The following is a 20,636-nucleotide window of genomic DNA, read 5'->3' as shown; positions in this document are numbered from 1 at the left end:
AAATTGTACCATTGACATACTGAGTAGCTTTTTTATTCCAGTAATAATAACTTGCTTTTAGACTCTCTTGCGACATGGTGCCAATCCAGATTTGAGAGATGAAGATGGAAAGACTCCTTTGGACAAAGCTCGTGAAAGAGGGCACAGTGAAGTAGTGGCTATTCTTCAATCTCCAGGTTAGTGTAAAAAGATTCCAGGAAGTTTTTGTCAAAGTAAAGCAATGGTTGAATTTAAGTTGAATTTAATAAGGTAGAATTCAATCTGCGCCATAAGATAGCAATTTTTTTTAAAAAAATATACTGCTGAAATATTATCAGTTTGATTATTTATTATCATTTTTCTTGAAATAGACTGCATTCAGCCATAAGCTCACTGTTGTCCTGTTTCAAAACAAATGGAACTAGTATAAGAGATGTTTTTTTCACGTAGCTATGACAGCCGAATGTCCAGAAAAAAATGCCATAATAGTCTGTGGCATAATATTTTTGTGGGGGTTAGGGCAGAAGAGTAACAACAGCCTGACATGGCAGTGTCTTGTCTCACTTCTTTCTGAAGCTTTACATGCAGCTATGAGCAGGCCAACTGAAATCCTGCTGTAGGCGCAAGCACACAAAACCAAAACATTTTAGGTGGTGGATGAGAAGGAGAATGGGTTGGGTTACAACCCTCTTCACGTGACAGAGGCAGGAAGGCAAGGGTTTTTCTTTAAGATTCTTTGTACTTCTGTAAAACTTGGGATTCCTCCAGAGTCTGCCAATACCTCTGTCTTTGCATGGACACTGCCTTTTCAGCTATATAACCATGTGCACTGTTCCCCAGAGATAGGAAATAGAATATAAGATGTAGATCCTAATACTAGACAAATCTATAGTAGTCTATTGTGGAGATTCTTACCCTAGTCTGTATCTGCATTGGAAAGGAAATTGTTTATATGTGGTTTCTTTAAAACTATTTTGAAACTCATAACAGTGTTAATAGTGGTCTACAATTATAGGTGACTGGATGTGTCCAGTTAACAAAGGCGATGAAAAGAAAAAGAAAGATTCAAACAAAGATGAAGAAGAATCAAATGAGCCCAGAGGTGATCCAGAAATGGCACCAATATATTTGAAAAGACTGCTGCCTGTGTTTGCTCAAACTTTTCAACAAACTATGCTGCCTTCAATAAGGTACAAAGGGGAAAGGGCTGTGTGTACTTGTGGAGATTCACATGCTATATTGTGTGGCTAGAATACTTTCAAGGCTCTGGATTTTCAAGAATGACAAAGCCAAAACAAAGTAAAATCTGGATGATTTATATATGGTGGTATGTTGAATGGAATTCGAAAACGCAAATCAGCAATGACCAAACTCCAAGTCCAGCTTGTAGCTTGGCCAGAGTCAGAATATTTTGTTACCTGATGATGGCAATAGACAGCAAGTAAAGTGGGTAGCAATTCAATGCATTTACCAATGTGTGGTGCTCTTCTAAGTATGTATGTTTCCTTTTCATTCTTTAAAATATTATTTCTCTCTCTTTCTAAAAGGAAAGCAAGTCTTGCTCTCATTAGAAAAATGATTCATTTTTGTTCTGAAGCTCTTCTAAAAGAGGTTTGTGATTCTGATGCTGGGCATAATTTGCCTACTGTTCTGGTAGAGATCACTGCTACTGTTCTAGATCAAGAGGTAATTGTTATATTTTTATTTCTTTTCTAATGACATCAGTTTAGTTTTTATGTGTGGTGGAGCATTGAAATGCTTAGTCCAGGAAGTTAAGTGGATTCAATATGAGAAGCAAAGAGATTGATTGTGGTGCTTCCTATAGAAATATCCCATTGGAATTGGGGTTGATTGTGATTCCCTGTTGGGTGTACAGTGGTTTGTTAATCTGTGAAATGGCCCTACATTTCTTGTCTGGGAAAGGATTGCTTCTCAAAAATTAGACTTAACACTTTCCTGCAGTGGTATGGCCATGAGTGATTGCCTTTCTGTTGGGAGTGGTGGGTGTTAATTATGTAATAAATGTTTAACTGTACATCAAGATATACAGTGAATTACTGTACATCCCAATTAATTTACTTCTGTGCAACTTTTACAGGATGACGATGATGGCCACTTGCTAGCATTACAGATTATAAGAGATTTGGTTGATAAAGGAGGTGACCTGTTCTTGGATCAGCTTGCTAGGCTTGGTGTGATAAGTAAAGTTTCAACTTTGGCAGGACCAACCTCTGACGATGAGAATGAAGAAGAATCTAAACCAGAGAAAGTAAGTACACAATATTTGAATGCATATATGTCCCAACTGCTGTCTGGGATGCCTTAATGTGAATAAATATCAGTGAAAAGTACATTAAATTCTAGTAATGGGTTGCTGGACCTAATGTGTTAACACTCATTTAAGAAACTTTTTTGGTGCTGCAGTCTGTTGCCTTCTGCTTGGATAGGAGAGAAAAGGGCAAACTTGTCTTGTGTCTCTAGTATGTTTTAAGATACAGTGGTATCTCGGGTTACATACACTTCAGGTTACAGACTCCGCTAATCCAGAAATATTGCTTCAGGTTAAGAACTTTGCTTCAGGATGAGAACAGAAATCGTGCTCCTGCGGCGCGGTGGCAGCAGGAGGCCCCATTAGCTAAAGTGGTGCTTCAGGTTAAGAACAGTTTCAGGTTAAGAACAGACCTCCGGAACGAATTAAGTAACGTAACCAGAGGTACCACTGTACCAGTTTTTAAGTGTCTTTCTGTATATTATATTCAGACAGTGTCTGCTGAAATTCTAAGTGTTTATGTAAGAATGTAGCCTGCAGGTATACTTGTTGTGTTTTACAATTTATTCCTTAAGGAATTCCACAGCCAATGAATTTAAACTATCTTGCTTTACAGGAAGACGAACCTCAAGAAGATGCTAAAGAGTTGCAGCAGGGTAAACCCTATCACTGGAGAGACTGGTCAATCATTAGGGGAAGAGACTGCTTGTATATTTGGAGTGATTCTGCAGCTTTGGAGCTATCAAATGGTAGCAATGGCTGGTTCAGATTTATCTTGGATGGGAAGCTAGCTACAATGTATTCCAGTGGCAGCCCTGAAGGAGGATCTGATAGTTCAGGTACAATGTTGTTCTCAACTAATACTTTAAAGATATCATTAGAATCTTACATTTTATATATTTGATTTTGAGACATTCTTTTTTACAGGAATTGGCTCACTAAATAGTAAAGGATGTAAACAGGTGGAAGGTGGTCAGTTTATTGTGATGCTTTTGTCAACTAGCATGTGACAGCAACTGACTTCTTTGTAACTGTGTTCAGTGAACATCTTAGCTTCATTCTGTCTTCATTTCTTTCCATGCATACTAATATTAGTCAAACAGTAATTAAAAGGCAATATTTAGTGGTAATCCACTGCATTTCAGGTAAAGCAAGTTGGAATGATGATGACGTGGCTTGCAACTTGCTAGCAGAATGAAATTGCATGTGTGTGAAAAGTGGTGCAAAGTTTCTCATCAGGTGGATCAGAACTGAGAAACTGAAAGACATTGAGCTAGAAGTTTCACATTGTACTTAAGCTATCTGTAGCTCTTAAACATAGTTGATATTGCTTGCTGCCCCCTTTTCACTGCCAAGTGTGCAGTGAATTGTAAGATTGCTTTATTCCGTTGAACAATTGCTGTAATAGATCTTCTGATTCAAATTCTCAGGAAATTGCTTTTTCCAGTAGTGTGAGGCTACAGGCTGGTTCTGATGCTTTGGTCAAAGCTTTTCTGTTCAGTTCTTAAACTCTACTTATTCATAAAATAGCTTTTTAATTATCTCATGCTAATTTTATCAGTTTTTAGATTTGGGGTGATAGAATTTAAAGCTATAGCAACATAAGGCTTATAGCAACATAACTTGGCAGTATAATTTTCAGTTAATTTCCTGATCTGCAGGGATCATGTAAATGCAAAGCCAGCTATCTCTGCTTTCATATCCACTTTTTGACACCTTATCAGTTGTAATGGATATTTCATTTATAATGGATACCTGTTTATAATGCTGGACTATAGAGACCTGGTAAAGTAGTAGGCTGGCTACATGAGTTTCTCTGATTTGGGCCTAAGGACAATGGAATGGGAGCCAGAGATAGGACCCAGCCAGACTAGCTGACCGTTTGCCCATGCAAATCCCATATCTACTGCAAGGGTTTAATAGTCCTTCAGGTCAGGCCAATCAGCTGGCTGCTTAGGGAGCGGCCTCAGAACCTAAAAAGAGTTCCTAGCCTTCTTCCCCTGGGAACTTTTTTTTTTTTTTGTTCACACTGCATGGCTTAACACAAGACACAGTAGAACTCTTGATTTGAAGGTTCCCAGTTACTTATGACAAAAACACTTGTAGTCAGAGATTATATCATTCTTGTGAATATCCTAGGTCTGGCATGGCCAAACTTGGCCCTCCAGCTGTTTTGAGACTACAATTCCCATCATCCCTGACCACTGGTCCTGTTAGCTAGGGATGATGGGAGTTGTAGTCCTAAAACAGCTGGAAGGCCTGGTTTGGCCATGCCTGTCCTAGGTGATGAATTACTTGTCTGTCTACAAAAGAAAACAGGCAGCCAAAAAGTAAAGGAGTGAGTTATACATATTTGGGAGACTGCCCTGGTCCACAGAAGTATAGAAGCTTGTAAACTTAAAGGTCAATCCCCTCTACCTGCTCAGAAAAATACTGTGAACATCCAGGGTGGAGAGCATTGAGTGAGAATGGGGAACTATAGTAAGTAATCTTATTGTCTGGAAAGGGAACTTATGAGTTAACATTGAATGCCTAAGATTGTTCTTTTTACATTTTTGTGAGGGATGGAGGATGACAAGCTGTGATGGCATTACATATGTGATTTTGCATTTCTGCATAGTGCCATTGTTATAATGGAAACCTCAGCAGTTGTATATGGTCATTGTGCATATGAAAGCACAACTTGAAATAAGCAGGGCTTCCATGAAAGTCTAACCGGTTCTTGAGGTGATGGTATGAGGCCACATGAACCAGCCCTAAATGTCTACTTAAGGTACTTTGGACATGACCATATAGCAAAACTCAACTTCATTAGCTGTCACTAGTGTCTGCCCAGTCAACATGGGTAATGTGTATTTTATCATTTAGGCATTGTAATGAATTTTATTTTCAAAGAAAGATAGATTTAAAATGTAGTAGTAAATACATAAACATAAAATGTATTTATATGTTACGCAGTTATGTACAACAAACAACACTGACATCTTTGCTATTAAAGCAGTTAATTACAGTTCCCAGAATTCCATACTACAACTCTGCATTTGGTTTTCTTTTCCTGTTAAATCAGTTCTTTTTTCTTTAGTTCCAAATTTTGGATGCTTCCATTCTCCATCAAATCTGAGGTTTTTCCCCCTAGATGCATTTCTTTTAGTAGAAATGGATTTTAACAACTAGCTCAGTTTATTCAGTTTGTTTATATTTAATCATTATGTAATATAATGATTTCCAAAACATAAAAGTTTCACCATTGGCCAGTAGACATTTTCTGTTGTCCTATATTGTGATATCGAGGCCGGTGAGAAATACCTATCCTGAGAACTTGAATCTACAACATAAATTTGCATTGAATGCCCACCCATTTTGCTTCATGGAAACTAAACTATTACTTTCTGATAGTTAAAAATCAAATACTAGTTAGCCTTTACTTCTTTTTGTGTGTGTTTTTTTTTAACAGAAAGTCGAAGTGAATTTTTAGAGAAGTTACAGAGAGCCCGAAGCCAGGTGAAACCATCCACAACAAGCCAGCCAATTTTATCTGTCCCCGGCCCAGCTAAACTCACAGTGGGGAATTGGTCTCTTACGTGTCTAAAGGAAGGAGAAATTGCTATTCACAATTCAGATGGTCAGCAAGCTACAATATTAAAAGAAGATCTTCCAGGTTTTGTTTTTGAGTCCAATAGAGGAACTAAACATTCATTTGCTGCTGAAACCTCTTTAGGTGAGTATGTAGATAAGAGTAATAAGGTAATCGCATGTATATATCTGCAGTGGCCCAGTCAGAAATTACATTCTTTTTTCAATAAATCTGGTTTGAAGGGAACACTTATGCCATAATTTCCTGGTTTGGATGCCCTGGCCATCTGGCCAGTACTATGGAATTTGCAGCTGCAAGAAGTAATGATGGTGTCCAACTAGAACGGTTTTAAAAGAGAATTATGACTCCAAATCCAGATTATACTTTCTATGGGGATAGGGCTATCAATGGCTATGCTCTGCCTCCACCATCAGAGGCAATATCGTTATGTATACCAATTGCTGGGAAACCCAAATGGGGAGTGTTTTCTTTTGGGGCTTCAATAGACAACTAGTTCGCCACTTCAGGAACAGGATGCTAGACTAGATGTGCCATTAGCTTAATCCAGTAGATGGTTCTTGTCTTCTTAAACTAGTTTAACAGACCAGGGAAATCTTACATTAAACAAGCTTGCAAGGGTAGAGGGGAGAAGATACACATGGGGTCACAGTGTATTCCTGATCTAGCAAACTGTGATATGTTAGACTAGGATTGTAATGTCTAAACTGCCAGTGTAGGGGTGACACCATCACCATCATTTTTATTTCCCAGAAGGTCCCGGGTGGGTTACAACAATATAAAATATAGCATTTAAAACAGTGTGAAACAAATTGCAATCACAGCTGGAATGGATCGTAAAAATATATCTAAAGTGTCAAAGCCAGGTTAAAGAGAGATGTTTTGAGCATACAATGAAGTTGCCAGATGCACCTCTGTGAAGAGGGAATTCCATAACTTAAGGGTTTCCAAAGAGAATGCCTTCTTCAGGGTCACACAGACCCAACCTCTGAGTGTGATGGAACTACCAAGAAGGCCCTCTCTGCTGATCTGAAAACAGGAGAGGGGTTGTAGGCAAGGAGGCAATCAATCATTCAGTTATTTGGGGGCCTAAGTCGTACAGGACTTTAAACAGTAGTGTGAGCACCTTGAATTGGGCACAGAAATGAACTGGCAACATAATATCCTGTCATCTGGATTTTTTTGCAGGATCAGAATTTGTGACTGGTTGGACTGGCAAAAGGGGAAGAAAGGCAAAATCAAAGTCGGAAAAAACCAAACAAAAGGTTAGTATGTTTTAAAAACATTTTAATGGAGAATTTGGATTTCAGTTTGTTACTTTCTGTATTGCTTCTTGTACATGCTAGTTGCTGGCTTCAGGTGGTTTAGATACTTAGCCTATCTATGTTTAAAAAGCATATAAATTAATTCTCACTTCTGTGATGAGATTTGTAAAGGATTTGTTAGAGCAGTGGTGAGGAACTTTCAGCCCAGTTAGGTTCGCCAGGCCTCCCCTTCAGCCAAGCCTACTTGCCCTACACCTGCAGAGCAGATTTTGAGGCAGATGGGGGAGTTCTGTTGTGTGAGTAGTACTGCACTCATGCAACATTGGATCAAAACTTGTTTTTCCACTTGCATCAGTATTTAGCGTGACCCACTTGAAATCTAAAGTCCATTCAAAAATGCATTAATACATTAGTATTAATTGAGGTCCCCCTCAAGAAGCAACAGATTACAGAAGATATCACAAAGAATTATAGTTCCTCAAAGACCTTTGTTTCCAACCATCCCCCCCCCAAAAAAAAGATTTTCAGAGATGTATTGTCCCCCTCTGCTGATGAGAGGCTCTTTCATCCAGTAGAATTTTCCATTAGTGGAAAATGAGGGGGAGAGGAGGTTATTCCCCTCTCCCTCTGCAGCCCACCTCCCTGCACTCTGCCATCAGATCAACAGGGCAGGGGGACCCTTTGGAACAGTGTGGTGGCGGTGGCAGCAGCAGCAAGGGACTGCAAGAGAAAGGGGGAATTTGTGGGGAAAAATCACCCCCTCCCTTTAAACTCCCAGAAGCCTCTACTGAATCATAGAGCCCTCTGTTATTGGGAGGGATACAGCTGGCTGCATCTCCCAGTGAATGAAGGTGCCTTTCAGACATCCTTGGGAAGACTGGGGTCAGGGAGGCAACATGAAAAAAAAGTGTGTTCTAAAAACTCTTGAATAAGTCATTACCTGGAGCAAGACTTCAGAAGATGGCTTGAACAGATGGATAAAGTTCATTTGGGAGTCTTTCAAGCAGGTTGTTTATGACTTTATGGTATGGTACAAAGGTAGCATTTTGGATTGGGTCTGAAAATAAGTTGGGGAAATGCACTTCTTAAAAACACATCAAATCTGTAGCCATAACATTTAGCAGACAGCCTTGAGCAAAGTCCCCAATGGACTTTGGTTTAACAAACCAAGATTAATAGGGTTATTAGGAGAAATGTAACTGACATCCTGACTTGTGGGTGCGGGGGATAGTTCAGTGCTAGAACCCATGTTTTGTAGATAAAGGTTTCCAGATTCCATCTTTGTCAGCTCCATTTACAAAAGCATTTCAAATGGTAAAGCCGAAAACAACCTTTGCTATCATTGTAGACAAAATCATACAAAGCATTCTGACTCAGTTGTAAGTTACTTATGTACTGTCATTCCAAGCGAAGCTGATCCAGGGTTGGCATTCATAAATATCAAGAAAATATTTCATTTGGTTTGAAATTGTAAATTCATCCTGATTTCTTAAATGATGCTCAGGTACGAACTATGGCAAGAGACTTGTACGATGACCATTTCAAAGCTGTTGAAAGTATGCCTAGAGGTGTAGTTGTAACACTGAGGAACATAGCAACACAATTAGAATCTTCATGGGAGCTCCATACAAATAGGCAGGTAAGTATCATTGAGTAAATTGCAGTGGTAAGCATAATTTGCTGCTGTTATTAATGTTGACTTGATTCAGACATAAAAATTAATCCATCTGTCTTTGTCTGATGGTATTGGCAGATTCTCAAAGTGAGTTTAGTATTTCCAGGTTACTTTTAACTTGGGCTGTTGACAGCTGCTCATAATACTAAGCCCAGGTCAAAGTGGGCCACAGGAATTTGCATATGAAATAGGGTGAGTGGCAGATAGCAGCCTGATCTGGAAATGGTAGTTTTAAATCTGCACCATGCTGTGTGAAGTGTACTGCTTACTGTGTGTATGCAGTACTTTTTGGTGAAGTTCTTGTTTCCGCAGTTAGACTGCTATTGTGTAATACCATAAAGTGAATGGAACCACTATTATCTGATTTTCTTTTTCAGTTTATTGAGGGAGAAAACACTTGGCGAGATTTAATGAAAACTGCTCTGGAAAACTTAATTGTCCTTCTGAAGGATGAAAATACTATTTCACCATATGAAATGTGCAGCAGTGGCTTGGTGCAGGCTCTTCTTACTGTTTTGAATAATGTAAGTTTTATTGCAGAATGAGTGGGAACTTCGGAGCCAAGGAGCCAAGTCTTTATTCACAGCCATGAAGTTAACTGGCTGATCTTAGACCAGTTAACTTCATCTTTCAGCCTAACTTAACCTCGTGAGGTTGTTGTGAGGATGAAGGAAGGATAACTGTGTATGTCACCTGAGCTTTGGGGGGCGGGGCAGGTGGAGAATGCAGTGAAACTGTATTAATCACAGTTAAGTAAAAGGTTTTGAATTTTCTTAAGGAATATCTACAGTGTAGTCTATTAGCTGTGAGAAATGATTTCACTTAAACTTAACCTAAAAAAGAACAGGGGTCAAGAGACCTGAAGCTCTGTTTGCACCAGCACTGTTAACCTAGTGCTGCTCTAGTGGTCTAACCATGCTTTGGACAGACAGTGCTGCCCATAAAACAAAGAGTTTTCAGAGGGAAGATGCAGCCTGGCAATCAGACTATAAACACTTGTTTTATTTTCATTAAATCACATAGCAAATATCAGAAGAGGTGAAGGAGGAGAAGATTTTAAAATGCTGGGAATGGTGCTGTTAGGATAGGTGGGTGTTGTTAACACTTGCTGTTTCTTTGCCCTCAATAGGGCTGCACATTTATTTCTCGTTGCAAGAGCTGAGCAGTTGAAGTTGATGGTATTTGGAGCAACAGGAGACTGTCACTCACAGTCACAATTTTTATTACAAACTTCAGTGCATTCCAGAATGAGATACTTGTCTTTCTGAAGCAAAAATTAATTAATTTTTGTTCTTCCTCAAAACTTGTGTGATTTATGCATCTGACTTCTCCTCCTTTCTCATTGTCACTTCGGCAGGCAGTGCTTGAGAAGTTGGTTTTCTCCTTACGTAATGAGTTAAGTTAGCCATAATGGCCTAATCCCAAATTTTGAGCAGCCATTCTTTTAACAATTCCCTCTTTTTCATTTAGAATGTGGATTTTGATTTGAAACAAGATTGTAGTCAGCTAGTGGAAAGAATAAATGTATTCAAAACAGCTTTCAGTGAAAATGAAGATGATGAAAGGTAATTTTGTTGTTCCTGACCTTATGAAAAATAATGTGTGCGCACAACTATTATTTATACTCGGTTTTCAATAGTAAAAGGCATATTGGTCTTGGACTAGAACATAACTTGCAGCTTTTTGTATTTAAATTGCCCGATGTTTATCGCATCAGTGTTGCTTTGCAGTTGTAGATCCCATTTAAACAGAGTGTTGCCCATATATTTAGTTATTGAATAATGCATATACTGTACTGTGTTTCGGCTCTCACAAGGCCCCCAAGATAATTTGCCGGAATAACAACACAATAATGTTACAATAAAAAACGAGAGTGGTAAAACCACATTGCAGTAATCTAACCTAGTAGAGTTGTAAGTTATGTGTAACTATGGCAAGATCTCCTTATCTCAGATTCTCCAAGCAGTATTTTATAATTAAAAATAGCTTTGAGCTTTGATATGTAGTACGAAGCATTTTAAACATAGCTTAAGATGATCTAAAAAAAATTAAAGTGTTGACGTTTGATGAATCAATGCACCTGGCTTTGATTCAGATGTATGCCAAATCATGCATTATTGCTGTGATAACAAGCAAGCATGAACAGGAAGTTCTACATTTTCCGTGCACAGCATATAATATTGTTAGTAACAAACAGCAGTTTCTACTATGAGGGTATAATGAGAAATGATGATTTGTTACAAATTTTGTTGGTTTACATTTTCTCCCAATTGTGTGGTGGGAGCACAGAAGTCTGAGGCTTGTGCTTACTTGTTCTCATAATGGAAACCATTGCAATATCTATGTTTTATATATTGTTGGATTATGTTTATTGTTGCAAGCTGGCTTGAGTTCTGTTTTCAAATAGGCAGAGTTTAGGTTTTAAAAATAGCTTGTCATCGCTACAGCATTTTGAAGTTCTAGTTGTACTCTGAAGTTTTCATAACTTCTGTTCATTTTTCAAAGCCCTTTGTATTATAGACAGTAACATTTGTCTTCTCTGTGTTCATAGTCGTCCAGCAGTTGCATTAATTCGGAAACTCATAGCAGTATTAGAATCTATTGAACGTCTACCTCTACACTTGTATGATACACCAGGATCAACGTATAATCTGCAGGTAACTTTTCAATACGGTAGAAATTTACTGCATTCTAATAAGAATGATTCTGTGCCTTTTCTCTGCTATTCCTCCTATAAATTTCCATAAATTACAGTTGTCCAACTTTAGGTTGGATACAGACCTATTTCATTTTTATAATGCATCAGTCAGATCCAGTGGAGTCTTCCACTTTGCAAACTGGACAAATTCATAGACAGAAGTGGGAGGGGCATTTCTCCCCCAATTCTCTCTTCCCTCTATAGCCCCCAGCACCATCTACCATGTTGTTTTGGAGGGTCCCCCAGCCCTCTGGAGGAATATAGAAAAAATCCCACCCTCCAGAGCATCCAGTTTACAAAGTTCCACTTTGCACAACTCTGGGTGTCACCCATTAAAAGTTCTATGGAATGTGGGTTTGGCATAAAAAACATTTATGGGTACCATCTAGATTTGCTGCTGTGTACGCATGAAGGTTCTAGTTGGGGATCCAGGACGGGTTGTGTAAATAATTGCTGTAAATAGAAAAGTGATTTCACAAGACATTTCTGGTCATATTAATTCTTAGTATTAAGTAAAAAAATTAGCAGCCTATACACTTAATTTGTTGGGTGTGGGAGCTTCTTCCCTGACCTTTTTTGTGTTTGTTTTATACTGTACCCCACCCTAAATACAATGAAGGGCAGTATAAAAACATTCTAAATAAATAAAAGTTTTAATAATCAGCTCGGGTCCAAAGAGCTATGAGTGAAAGAAGAAAATGTAGCAGTGCTGTTCCTTTTGCGAGACCTGGTGAAATAACTTCCTGGTGAAAGAACTTGGAATGTAATTGGGGTTGTATTACAATATGAAAAGAACTGTGAATATTGAAGATACAGACTAAAGCATGTGAACTCTAGTGGGCCATAAAATGTTATTGATAGGAATTAAAACAAAGCTGCAGCCTGTCCACACAAGACAATGTCAGTCACTTTTGACATATTGAGTCCAAAACAGACTACGGATGAGTGGTAAAGACTTTCTACTAGAGTAAGAATGCTGTTGGATCTGTGCATTTGTGTAAATGTGTGTGTATAGTGACTATGCAGATTTGTCAGTTGTGCTGATTTTCCTAATTTATTAATGCTTGCTTGACTTTGAAAATATAATCATTAGTATTTGTTATAAATGAAAGGGATGTTTCTAAGTAAAAAAATTGTTGCTTTGACTTTAGATATTAACAAGACGGTTGCGGTTTCGCTTGGAGCGTGCTTCTGGAGAGACAGCTTTAATAGACAGAACAGGTCGAATGTTGAAAATGGAGCCCTTGGCAACTGTAGAATCTTTAGAGCAATATCTCCTAAAAATGGTGAGCAAACTCCTCTTCTCCCCAGGTTGCATTCAGACTACCCATACACATAGCTCAGCCCATGGTAGTTTCCACTGGAGGAAGTGCAGTTTTTGCAGATTCCCATTTCTCCCATGCCCCTGAAAAGTTGTTCTGGAGGGTCTGGAGATCCTTGGGAACCGTATGGGAAAAGGCAGGAGGCATTGATGAATGCCTTTTCTGTTTGGAGCATTTATGAATCTCAGCCACTTGTGTGAATGGAAGGTCAAATTTGGGTCAAGCACTCGATCCAGCCTATCATGTTTACAGCAAGAATTACATTGGTGCCCCGCAAGACGAATGCCTCGCAAGACGGAAAACCCGCAAGACGAAAGGGTTTTCCCTTTGCAGAGGCGCTTCGCAGGACAAATTTCCCTATGGGCTTGCTTCGCATGACGAAAAAAACTGATTTTTTTTTTTTTTTTTGCTCCAAAACACCTTATTTTTAATCGCTAAGCTGCTAAAAGCATTTTAGCAGCAAAACCGCTAATCCCCCACCCCTTAAAAAGCCGTTTTTAGCCCTTAAATCGCCAATAGCGCTAATAGCGCTACTCCGTCAATGGGCTTGCTTCGCAAGACGAAAAAACCGCAAGACGAAAAGACCCGCGGAACGGATTCTTTTTGTCTTGCGAGGCACCACTGTACATTAATTCTTCTGTTTGAGGTGACTGGTTTTTTGTAGTTATTTGTCATTGTCTGTTCAGGTTTCTAGTCCTCAAGTGTGAGATGTGGGGTTGGGATGAGCACCCTCTAATCCTCCAGCTTGGGAAGGCTTTCTTGTTCTCTTACATTGCATCTTAAATGGTTTCTGTTGATGGAATTATGTCATTTAATTGTGCTTTACTGTATGTTTTAGGGGACGCGGGTGGCGCTGTGTGTTAAACCACAGAGCCTAAGACTTGTTGGTCAGGGGTCCCTTTACCTTTTTACTGTATATTTTGATCATGTATTAATCTGCTGTTAGCCATTTTGGGGTCTTTGGACCAAAAAGTGATATATAAATAATAATGATGATGATAAGAAACTCTATACTTATATGATGCATTTTTGTTGCCTCTTTTTTCCTTAGGTGGCAAAGCAGTGGTATGACTTTGATAGATCATCATTTGTTTTTGTACGAAAACTCAGAGAAGGCCAGACATTCATTTTCAGACACCAGCATGATTTTGATGAAAATGGAATTATTTACTGGATTGGAACAAATGCAAAGTAAGATTTCAGTAACATCAGTTTGAGACAGTCCTAAAATCTTGAATGAAATAGCATTGTATTTAAATACCTGCAGGCCAATTCTGAATATTTTCCAAGTGCAACACTGGATTTTCCATGCATCATTTTTAAATAAAAAAATGTATTATTGGGACATAGTTTGCAATATGCATGGCATATTAGCTTTTGTTTTTTAGCTTTTAAAATTTAGGTTTTAAAATACTGTCTGTCACTTACCTATGGCCATTCCATCAGGCTCCCTGAACTGTTGTCATCCCAGTTTCTTATAAGATCTGATGCTTGAGTCTGTATTATTTCCCCATTCTCTGGAAGTCTTTTCAGCTGAAGAGGGGAGTTAAAATGCTTTAAACAAATATTCATGAGTAATAGTGACATTGTTGTTTCTATTGTAGAACAGCTTATGAGTGGGTAAATCCGGCCGCCTATGGGCTGGTGGTAGTTACATCTTCAGAAGGAAGAAATTTGCCTTATGGCCGTTTGGAAGACATCTTAAGCCGTGACAGTTCAGCTCTGAATTGTCATACTAACGATGATAAAAATGCATGGTTTGCTATAGACCTTGGTCTTTGGGTGATACCATCAGCTTACACATTACGCCATGCTCGTGGTTATGGACGATCTGCTCTCAGAAATTGGGTTTTTCAAGTATCTAAGGATGGACAGAACTGGACTACTCTATATACTCATGTGGATGACTGCAGTCTGAATGAACCAGGGTATGTAAAAATATTTCCATTTACATGGACCATTGTTGTTTCTGACTTTATGACAATAAATTTAGTACCCATAACGTATGGGCCATTCTCAGTCCACTGAAGTAATTGGAAATTAACCTCTTGATATCATTGGGTCCAGGATTTACTTCACTGTGCTGAAATTCAATGAATAATAAAAAGTTGGCCTTCCACAATGGCTTGGCTTAAACATGGTAAACCATACAAGCCTTGGCTGTTTTTCTAGCATATAGATGAAACAACCACAATTCTTGGCTTAGTGTTACGTTAGGGCTGCCATACGTCTGGAATTTCCAGGGCATGTCTGTCGAAACATGGCAACCCTATGTCATGTCCAAAAATTTAATTCATGTGATGGTATAATAGAGAGAGTAATTTTCTGTTTGTAAACTGGTGGTCTTTTTGATCCATGAAAACCACCATACAAATAATTAATATTTATCTGTGTTTTTGTCATGACACTTAAATTTATCATTACCTAATTTTTTCCTTCAACTTCCCCAAACTAATGTAAAGGTCAACAGCAACATGGCCACTAGATCTACAAAAGGATGAGAAGCAAGGCTGGAGGCATGTAAGAATTAAGCAAATGGGGAAGAATGCCAGTGGGCAAACACACTACCTCTCTCTATCTGGATTTGAACTGTATGGCACTGTGAATGGTGTGTGTGAGGATCAGCTAGGTAAGCAATGTAGATAAACTTATTTCTTGTTCTTACCACCAACTATTGTAATGTAGGCCATGAATTAAACTTTTTCAAAAACTTAATGCCAATCTAGAGCATGTTTCTAAGCACGTTTTAAGATCAAAATATCAGTTTGATATTTGAAATACCTGCCACCAAGTTGGAATGCTTAAATCTTGTATAGATAGCTTAACCAGCAGTGTTTCATCACTAGTTTTGATTGCATGTAGGAAAAGCAGCTAAAGAAGCAGAGGCTAATCTGCGAAGGCAGAGGAGACTGGTACGCTCTCAGGTTCTGAAGTACATGGTTCCAGGTGCCCGTGTCATCAGAGGAATTGATTGGAAATGGAGAGATCAGGATGGTAGTTCACAAGGTGAAGGCACTGTTACAGGCGAATTGCACAATGGTGAGCAACTGCTTAAACAATTAGCTCTCTTTATTCCACAAGTTATTTATAGTAGTTCACTGCATTTTCTAGTTTGGTGATTAGGGAAATGTAGAAATCAAAAGGAAGACAGAAAGGAAATAGTGTATTGTTTGGTCATGTTAAATAAAGAGTGCATTTGTCATAGTGACCTGCCGACATAAAGAAAACCTGTTTGAGCTTCTTCAGATAAAATTAGCACCCGAGTTCTAAACATTTCTACCTCAAAATAAGTTTTACAGGGCACAAAGGGAGCCTGTAGAATAATGTAAGATTTGCAGAAGTAGTAAGTGAAATTCCTTGGAAAAACCAGGAGAAAACCTCTCGCTTAATTACTGGGTGGGTAAGATGTCCTAAGATATCACTTGCCTCTTGACCTCAAGAAGCATCCAGAAATTGAGAAGGACAAACCGGTTCATAAACTCCCCCAGGTATTAGTCACACCTAACTTCCCTAGTTCTTGGAGATTCTGACTTGTACTTTGGGAAACTTGTATTTCAAGAAAGAAAATGTTAGAGTTACTTGATAGTTAGAGATCAAGAACAAGGTCTTATTGGAACAGTATTCCTTGGGGAAGTAAAGTACCACCACTCACATTTGATTTTCACATGTCAATAAAATACAGTGTTGCATACACGTTGTGCTAATTACATGCAACTCCAATATACAGATTAGCTGTGGCATTTCTGCTCCTATATTTTGTGTGTTGCGTTATGGGTATGAATAATTGATCCAGTGTCTAAGAAGAATAAATATTTCCTGTCTGTATAATATCAGAATACCTTGCTATCCCTTTTCTGGCTTGGCATTTGCAACTTGCTTTTTCTTCAGCTTTTGTCAAGTTCTCTGCCATTTCTTACCTTACTAGCTTCGCTGGGATCAAGTTTCTGTTTTCATAATACTAATATATGATTAAACCAAAGTGGGGAATGCTAAGAGGCAGGTATTAAATTTCCAGTGGCATAGCAATTAGATTTATAATATTTTTTGAGGAAGGATATGATGCCACATTCAAGGTCTCCATCTCAAGTGTATCTTTTCTTTAGAATGATCGTTCTCCTATTATGCAGAAAAATCATCCTAATAATTATTCACTTAAAAATACTTGTGAAAAGTAGTTGAAAATTAGATAGAAGTAGAAAAGTAGATAGAAAATTTTGTGGTGATGTTTTAATGTGCTTGTCTTCTTTAGCATTCAAGATTTGATTAACTAGCTCCCCCACTCTGAATCCATCACTCTATGAACCATATTAGGCCAAGTTCCAAAAAAAAACCAATTCTCTCTCGTTCCCATATCAACTAAAGATCTTCTTCCCAGGGAGTAATTGTTAAACAAAAACTGGAGTGCCAGTTATTTAAAATGTAATTAAAATAATGCATAGAGAAAGGTCTTCATATCATAAGCAGAAAGAAGTTGCAAGGATGCTTTTTGGACCCAAGTGTGGTCTGTTTGCCCTCCCTTCCCACCCACCTTTTAAATAAAGGTTCAAGGACTGCCTTGCCACAACCTAAAGGAAAGCCAGGTTTCAGGTGCAGATTGGACTGCATTTGCCACTGCTGTGGTTGACCAACGACTGAGGATGGAGGCCAACCATACTTAACAAGCTGACTTAAAATAGAATAATGGATTTCCCCCAGTAACTGTAGTATGTGAAACATAATAACAGTTACCAAGTATTCTGATAAGAAAACCATTTAAATGCCCACACACTTCTACTACACATAGCTCAAACTTTACTTTTAAGGGAATTAAAAATTTAAAGTTATAGTTACTTTTAATACAATTTTTTTTTTTTACATTTTTGACGGGATTCTCAGATCTTTAGTATTAAATTGAACTGTGGTAAGAGCTGTCCATTTTAATGTAGTACACCTACAATGATCACACTGCTTGAATTTCAAATCTTTCTATTATTTTGTTTGGCTTTAAAGCCTATTAAGTAATTTCTGTGACTCAAGATAGCGGCCCAATGAGAAGCTGATCCCATATTGTGGAGCTACTGTCTTGACACGCTCCTGTCTGCTTTCTGCTGGGTCTCACAAACTCCTGTCCCTTTCTAGGCTGGATTGATGTCACCTGGGATGCTGGTGGCTCTAACTCTTACCGTATGGGCGCAGAAGGAAAATTTGACCTCAAGCTTGCCCCAGGGTACGACCCTGATTCAGCGGCATCACCCAAACCTGTTTCATCCACTGTTTCAGGCACAACGCAGTCATGGAGCAGCTTGGTGAAAAACAACTGTCCAGACAAGATGACTGCTGCTGCAGGCTCTTCAAGTAGAAAAGGAAGTAGCAGTTCTGTGTGTAGCGTGGCCAGTAGCAGCGACATCAGCTTGGGTTCGACAAAAATGGAGCGGAGATCTGAAAATGTAATGGAACAAAATATAGTTTCAGGCACTGACGTCCATGAGCCAATTGTTGTCCTTTCCTCTGCTGATGGCATGCCTCAGACTGAAGTAGGGTCAGCGTCCAGTGCAAGTACCAGCACCTTGACAGCCGATGTGGGAAATGAAAATGTTGAAAGAAAGCTAGGAACTGACAATTCAATCCGCACAACTGGGGAGTCCAATGCTATATCCATGGGAATTGTTAGTGTGAGTTCCCCAGATGTTAGCTCGGTATCTGAGCTGACGAATAAAGAAGCTGCTTCTCAGAGACCCCTTAGTTCTTCAGCAAGTAACAGACTATCAGTGAGTTCGCTTCTGGCTGCTGGGGCTCCAATGAGTTCCAGTGCAAGTGTTCCTAACCTATCCTCACGAGAAACCTCTAGTTTGGAGTCCTTCGTCCGGAGAGTGGCGAACATCGCTCGCACCAATGCCACTAACAACATGAATTTAAGCCGAAGTAGCAGTGATAACAACACTAATACTTTAGGAAGAAATGTCATGAGCACTGCAAGTAAGTAAAAATAAATACCTGTCAACTTACGCTGCACCTGTGAAATGGGAAGAAAGGGGCTTGACATTCTTGACATAATGGTAGCTTTGAAGAGTCATCTGGGGTGGTATAATAGCTATATCACCCCCAATTTTGTATTGTCTTGGAAAATTGCTCTTGCTGCAGTAATTAAAGAATTGTGCAGCAGGATTTACTTACTCCATTTACTTAATGTTTGATTTCAGGGGGAATTAAAGTAAATATCATTGCTAAGAAGAAATCTAGGTGCCACAACATCATAGCTAAGTCTATTCTGGTACTTACAGCACTGAAATCCTTTGGATAGATTAGAAGAGCATTAAATTGTTTCTTAATTCTAATCTATCAGTGATGTTCCTAGAAATAAATGCATGTCTCACAGAAATTTGCTTAGAATGTTGTACTTGAATCTGAATTAATTTGGAAACTCTGGTGCTTATATTCTCACTCTTCAAAATATTGAAAAAAAATTCATTCATCTGAAATAGGTAAAAAGCTTAGGGAAAACAGTGTTGTCTTAAAATTGTTCATACTTTTAAAAAACAAATGAGTGTTACAAACACAGGTTTATATGTGCTGCCATTTATTTTTGTTTCTATGTTTTACTGCAGTTTCTTGCTACAAAGCTAAAATGTTAAGAATGTAGACAAAGGGCTTCTTTAGATAGACTAAGGAGATACTGCTCCTGATTTAGTTTTATATTGAAAGAATAAGATGACAAGTTATTTCTCTATTTTGTCTTTTGTCAACTATGGTCCATGCTTGGCAGAGGGTTGAGCCATGGAAGTGCAGCCATTCTAGTCCTTTTTTTTTAATGTGGTGAGCAGTGCCTGATATGAAATGGGAAAAGAATAGCCAACTAGCGTGTGCATTGGAAACTGAACTGCTGCCCTTATTACTTGAACATTTGTGGGAACTGCTGTTCACCTTTCCCTTTATTTGGAAATGTTATTCTTTGCACTTTAGAGAATATTGTAAAAATCCATTTTTTCATATGTTTATATTTAAAAAATGAGTTGAAACATGACTGAAAACTTATTTGAACTAAGATGAGTTTAGTAAAACATAGTTTTATTCTATATAATTATTTTACTGTGTTTAATTTTTCCACCCCATATTATTGATGATAAGCGCTAATAAAATGGATTAACTCACTAGAGTCAGTAGTGAGATGGTCCAAATGTAATACCAGACCATAGTTTGCAAACCTAAACCAAGTTTGTTGTGATGCTTGAACTTAAACTATTTGGCAAATCATGATTTTCAAGTGGTACCAAGTAAGAACTTGAAACCATAATTTGATTTTAGTTTGCAAAAACAATTTTAACAAACTGGATTGGGATGTATATATGCACTAAGAAAGCATGATTTGAGATGTTTGTTCTTCCTTTAAGAGGGCATTCTCAGAAAAGAGGGAGAAACCACACACACAGTTGCTTGCACACCTGGGACCCAAAGCAGATAAAGAAAATTAGATGATTCTTGGTTCATTCTAGATTAGTTAAATTACTACCAATGCTTTTGAAAATGTGAGACTATGTCTTGGATTGATCTATTTACAGCAACTATTCAAGACAATCCTGTTTAAAAGTTCAAATTTCTTCATGGAAATTAAACAAAAGATTATTGTTCCTATTGAAAGCATTCCTGTCCTCCCCTCCGCTTCCAAGAGGAATTTGTTAATGCAACTGTTCTGCTAATCTGCTCGGAAAGGGAAAGGGCTCTCCAAAAGCAGTGCTGAACTCACTCTTTTATCTCTGGAGGACCAACGTATGTGTTCAGTATTCTCCAAAGGGCACTAGGACCACCTCTTAGTGGGTGGTATGTTCCTCTTATTGCTAGAGGCACAAATGTCATCACTCT

The 20,636-nt window shown here is 38.4% G+C and overlaps 1 protein-coding gene across 50 annotated transcripts in view; it reads left to right on the top strand.

The window, feature by feature from the left end:
- Positions 1 to 20,636, top strand: part of HECTD1 (HECT domain E3 ubiquitin protein ligase 1) — a 61,245-nt gene that overhangs the window by 23,168 nt on the left and 17,441 nt on the right. For 28 of the 50 annotated variants that reach the window (XM_083451739.1, XM_083451720.1, XM_083451714.1 and 25 more), the window contains exons 9-25: positions 62 to 176; positions 995 to 1,169; positions 1,527 to 1,665; positions 2,078 to 2,248; positions 2,865 to 3,087; positions 5,703 to 5,966; positions 7,029 to 7,105; positions 8,610 to 8,744; positions 9,158 to 9,304; positions 10,251 to 10,345; positions 11,332 to 11,437; positions 12,630 to 12,764; positions 13,852 to 13,991; positions 14,405 to 14,728; positions 15,263 to 15,429; positions 15,663 to 15,839; positions 17,919 to 18,755. In XM_083451739.1, the coding sequence (XP_083307865.1) occupies positions 62 to 176; positions 995 to 1,169; positions 1,527 to 1,665; positions 2,078 to 2,248; positions 2,865 to 3,087; positions 5,703 to 5,966; positions 7,029 to 7,105; positions 8,610 to 8,744; positions 9,158 to 9,304; positions 10,251 to 10,345; positions 11,332 to 11,437; positions 12,630 to 12,764; positions 13,852 to 13,991; positions 14,405 to 14,728; positions 15,263 to 15,429; positions 15,663 to 15,839; positions 17,919 to 18,755 (3,427 nt within the window). Of the gene's footprint in view, positions 1 to 61; positions 177 to 994; positions 1,170 to 1,526; positions 1,666 to 2,077; positions 2,249 to 2,864; positions 3,088 to 3,175; positions 3,221 to 5,702; positions 5,967 to 7,028; positions 7,106 to 8,609; positions 8,745 to 9,157; positions 9,305 to 10,250; positions 10,346 to 11,331; positions 11,438 to 12,629; positions 12,765 to 13,851; positions 13,992 to 14,404; positions 14,729 to 15,262; positions 15,430 to 15,662; positions 15,840 to 17,918; positions 18,756 to 20,636 lie in introns of all 50 variants that reach the window. The other 22 variants (XM_083451732.1, XM_083451729.1, XM_083451713.1 and 19 more) reach the window with 4 other exon arrangements.

This window comes from Podarcis tiliguerta (assembly GCF_965153285.1).
Source record: "Podarcis tiliguerta genome assembly, chromosome: 1".
In the NCBI taxonomy this organism is placed as follows: domain Eukaryota; kingdom Metazoa; phylum Chordata; class Lepidosauria; order Squamata; family Lacertidae; genus Podarcis; species Podarcis tiliguerta.
The sequence above is the reverse complement of the archived record's forward strand: the minus strand, read 5'-3'. Positions and strand labels throughout refer to the sequence as shown.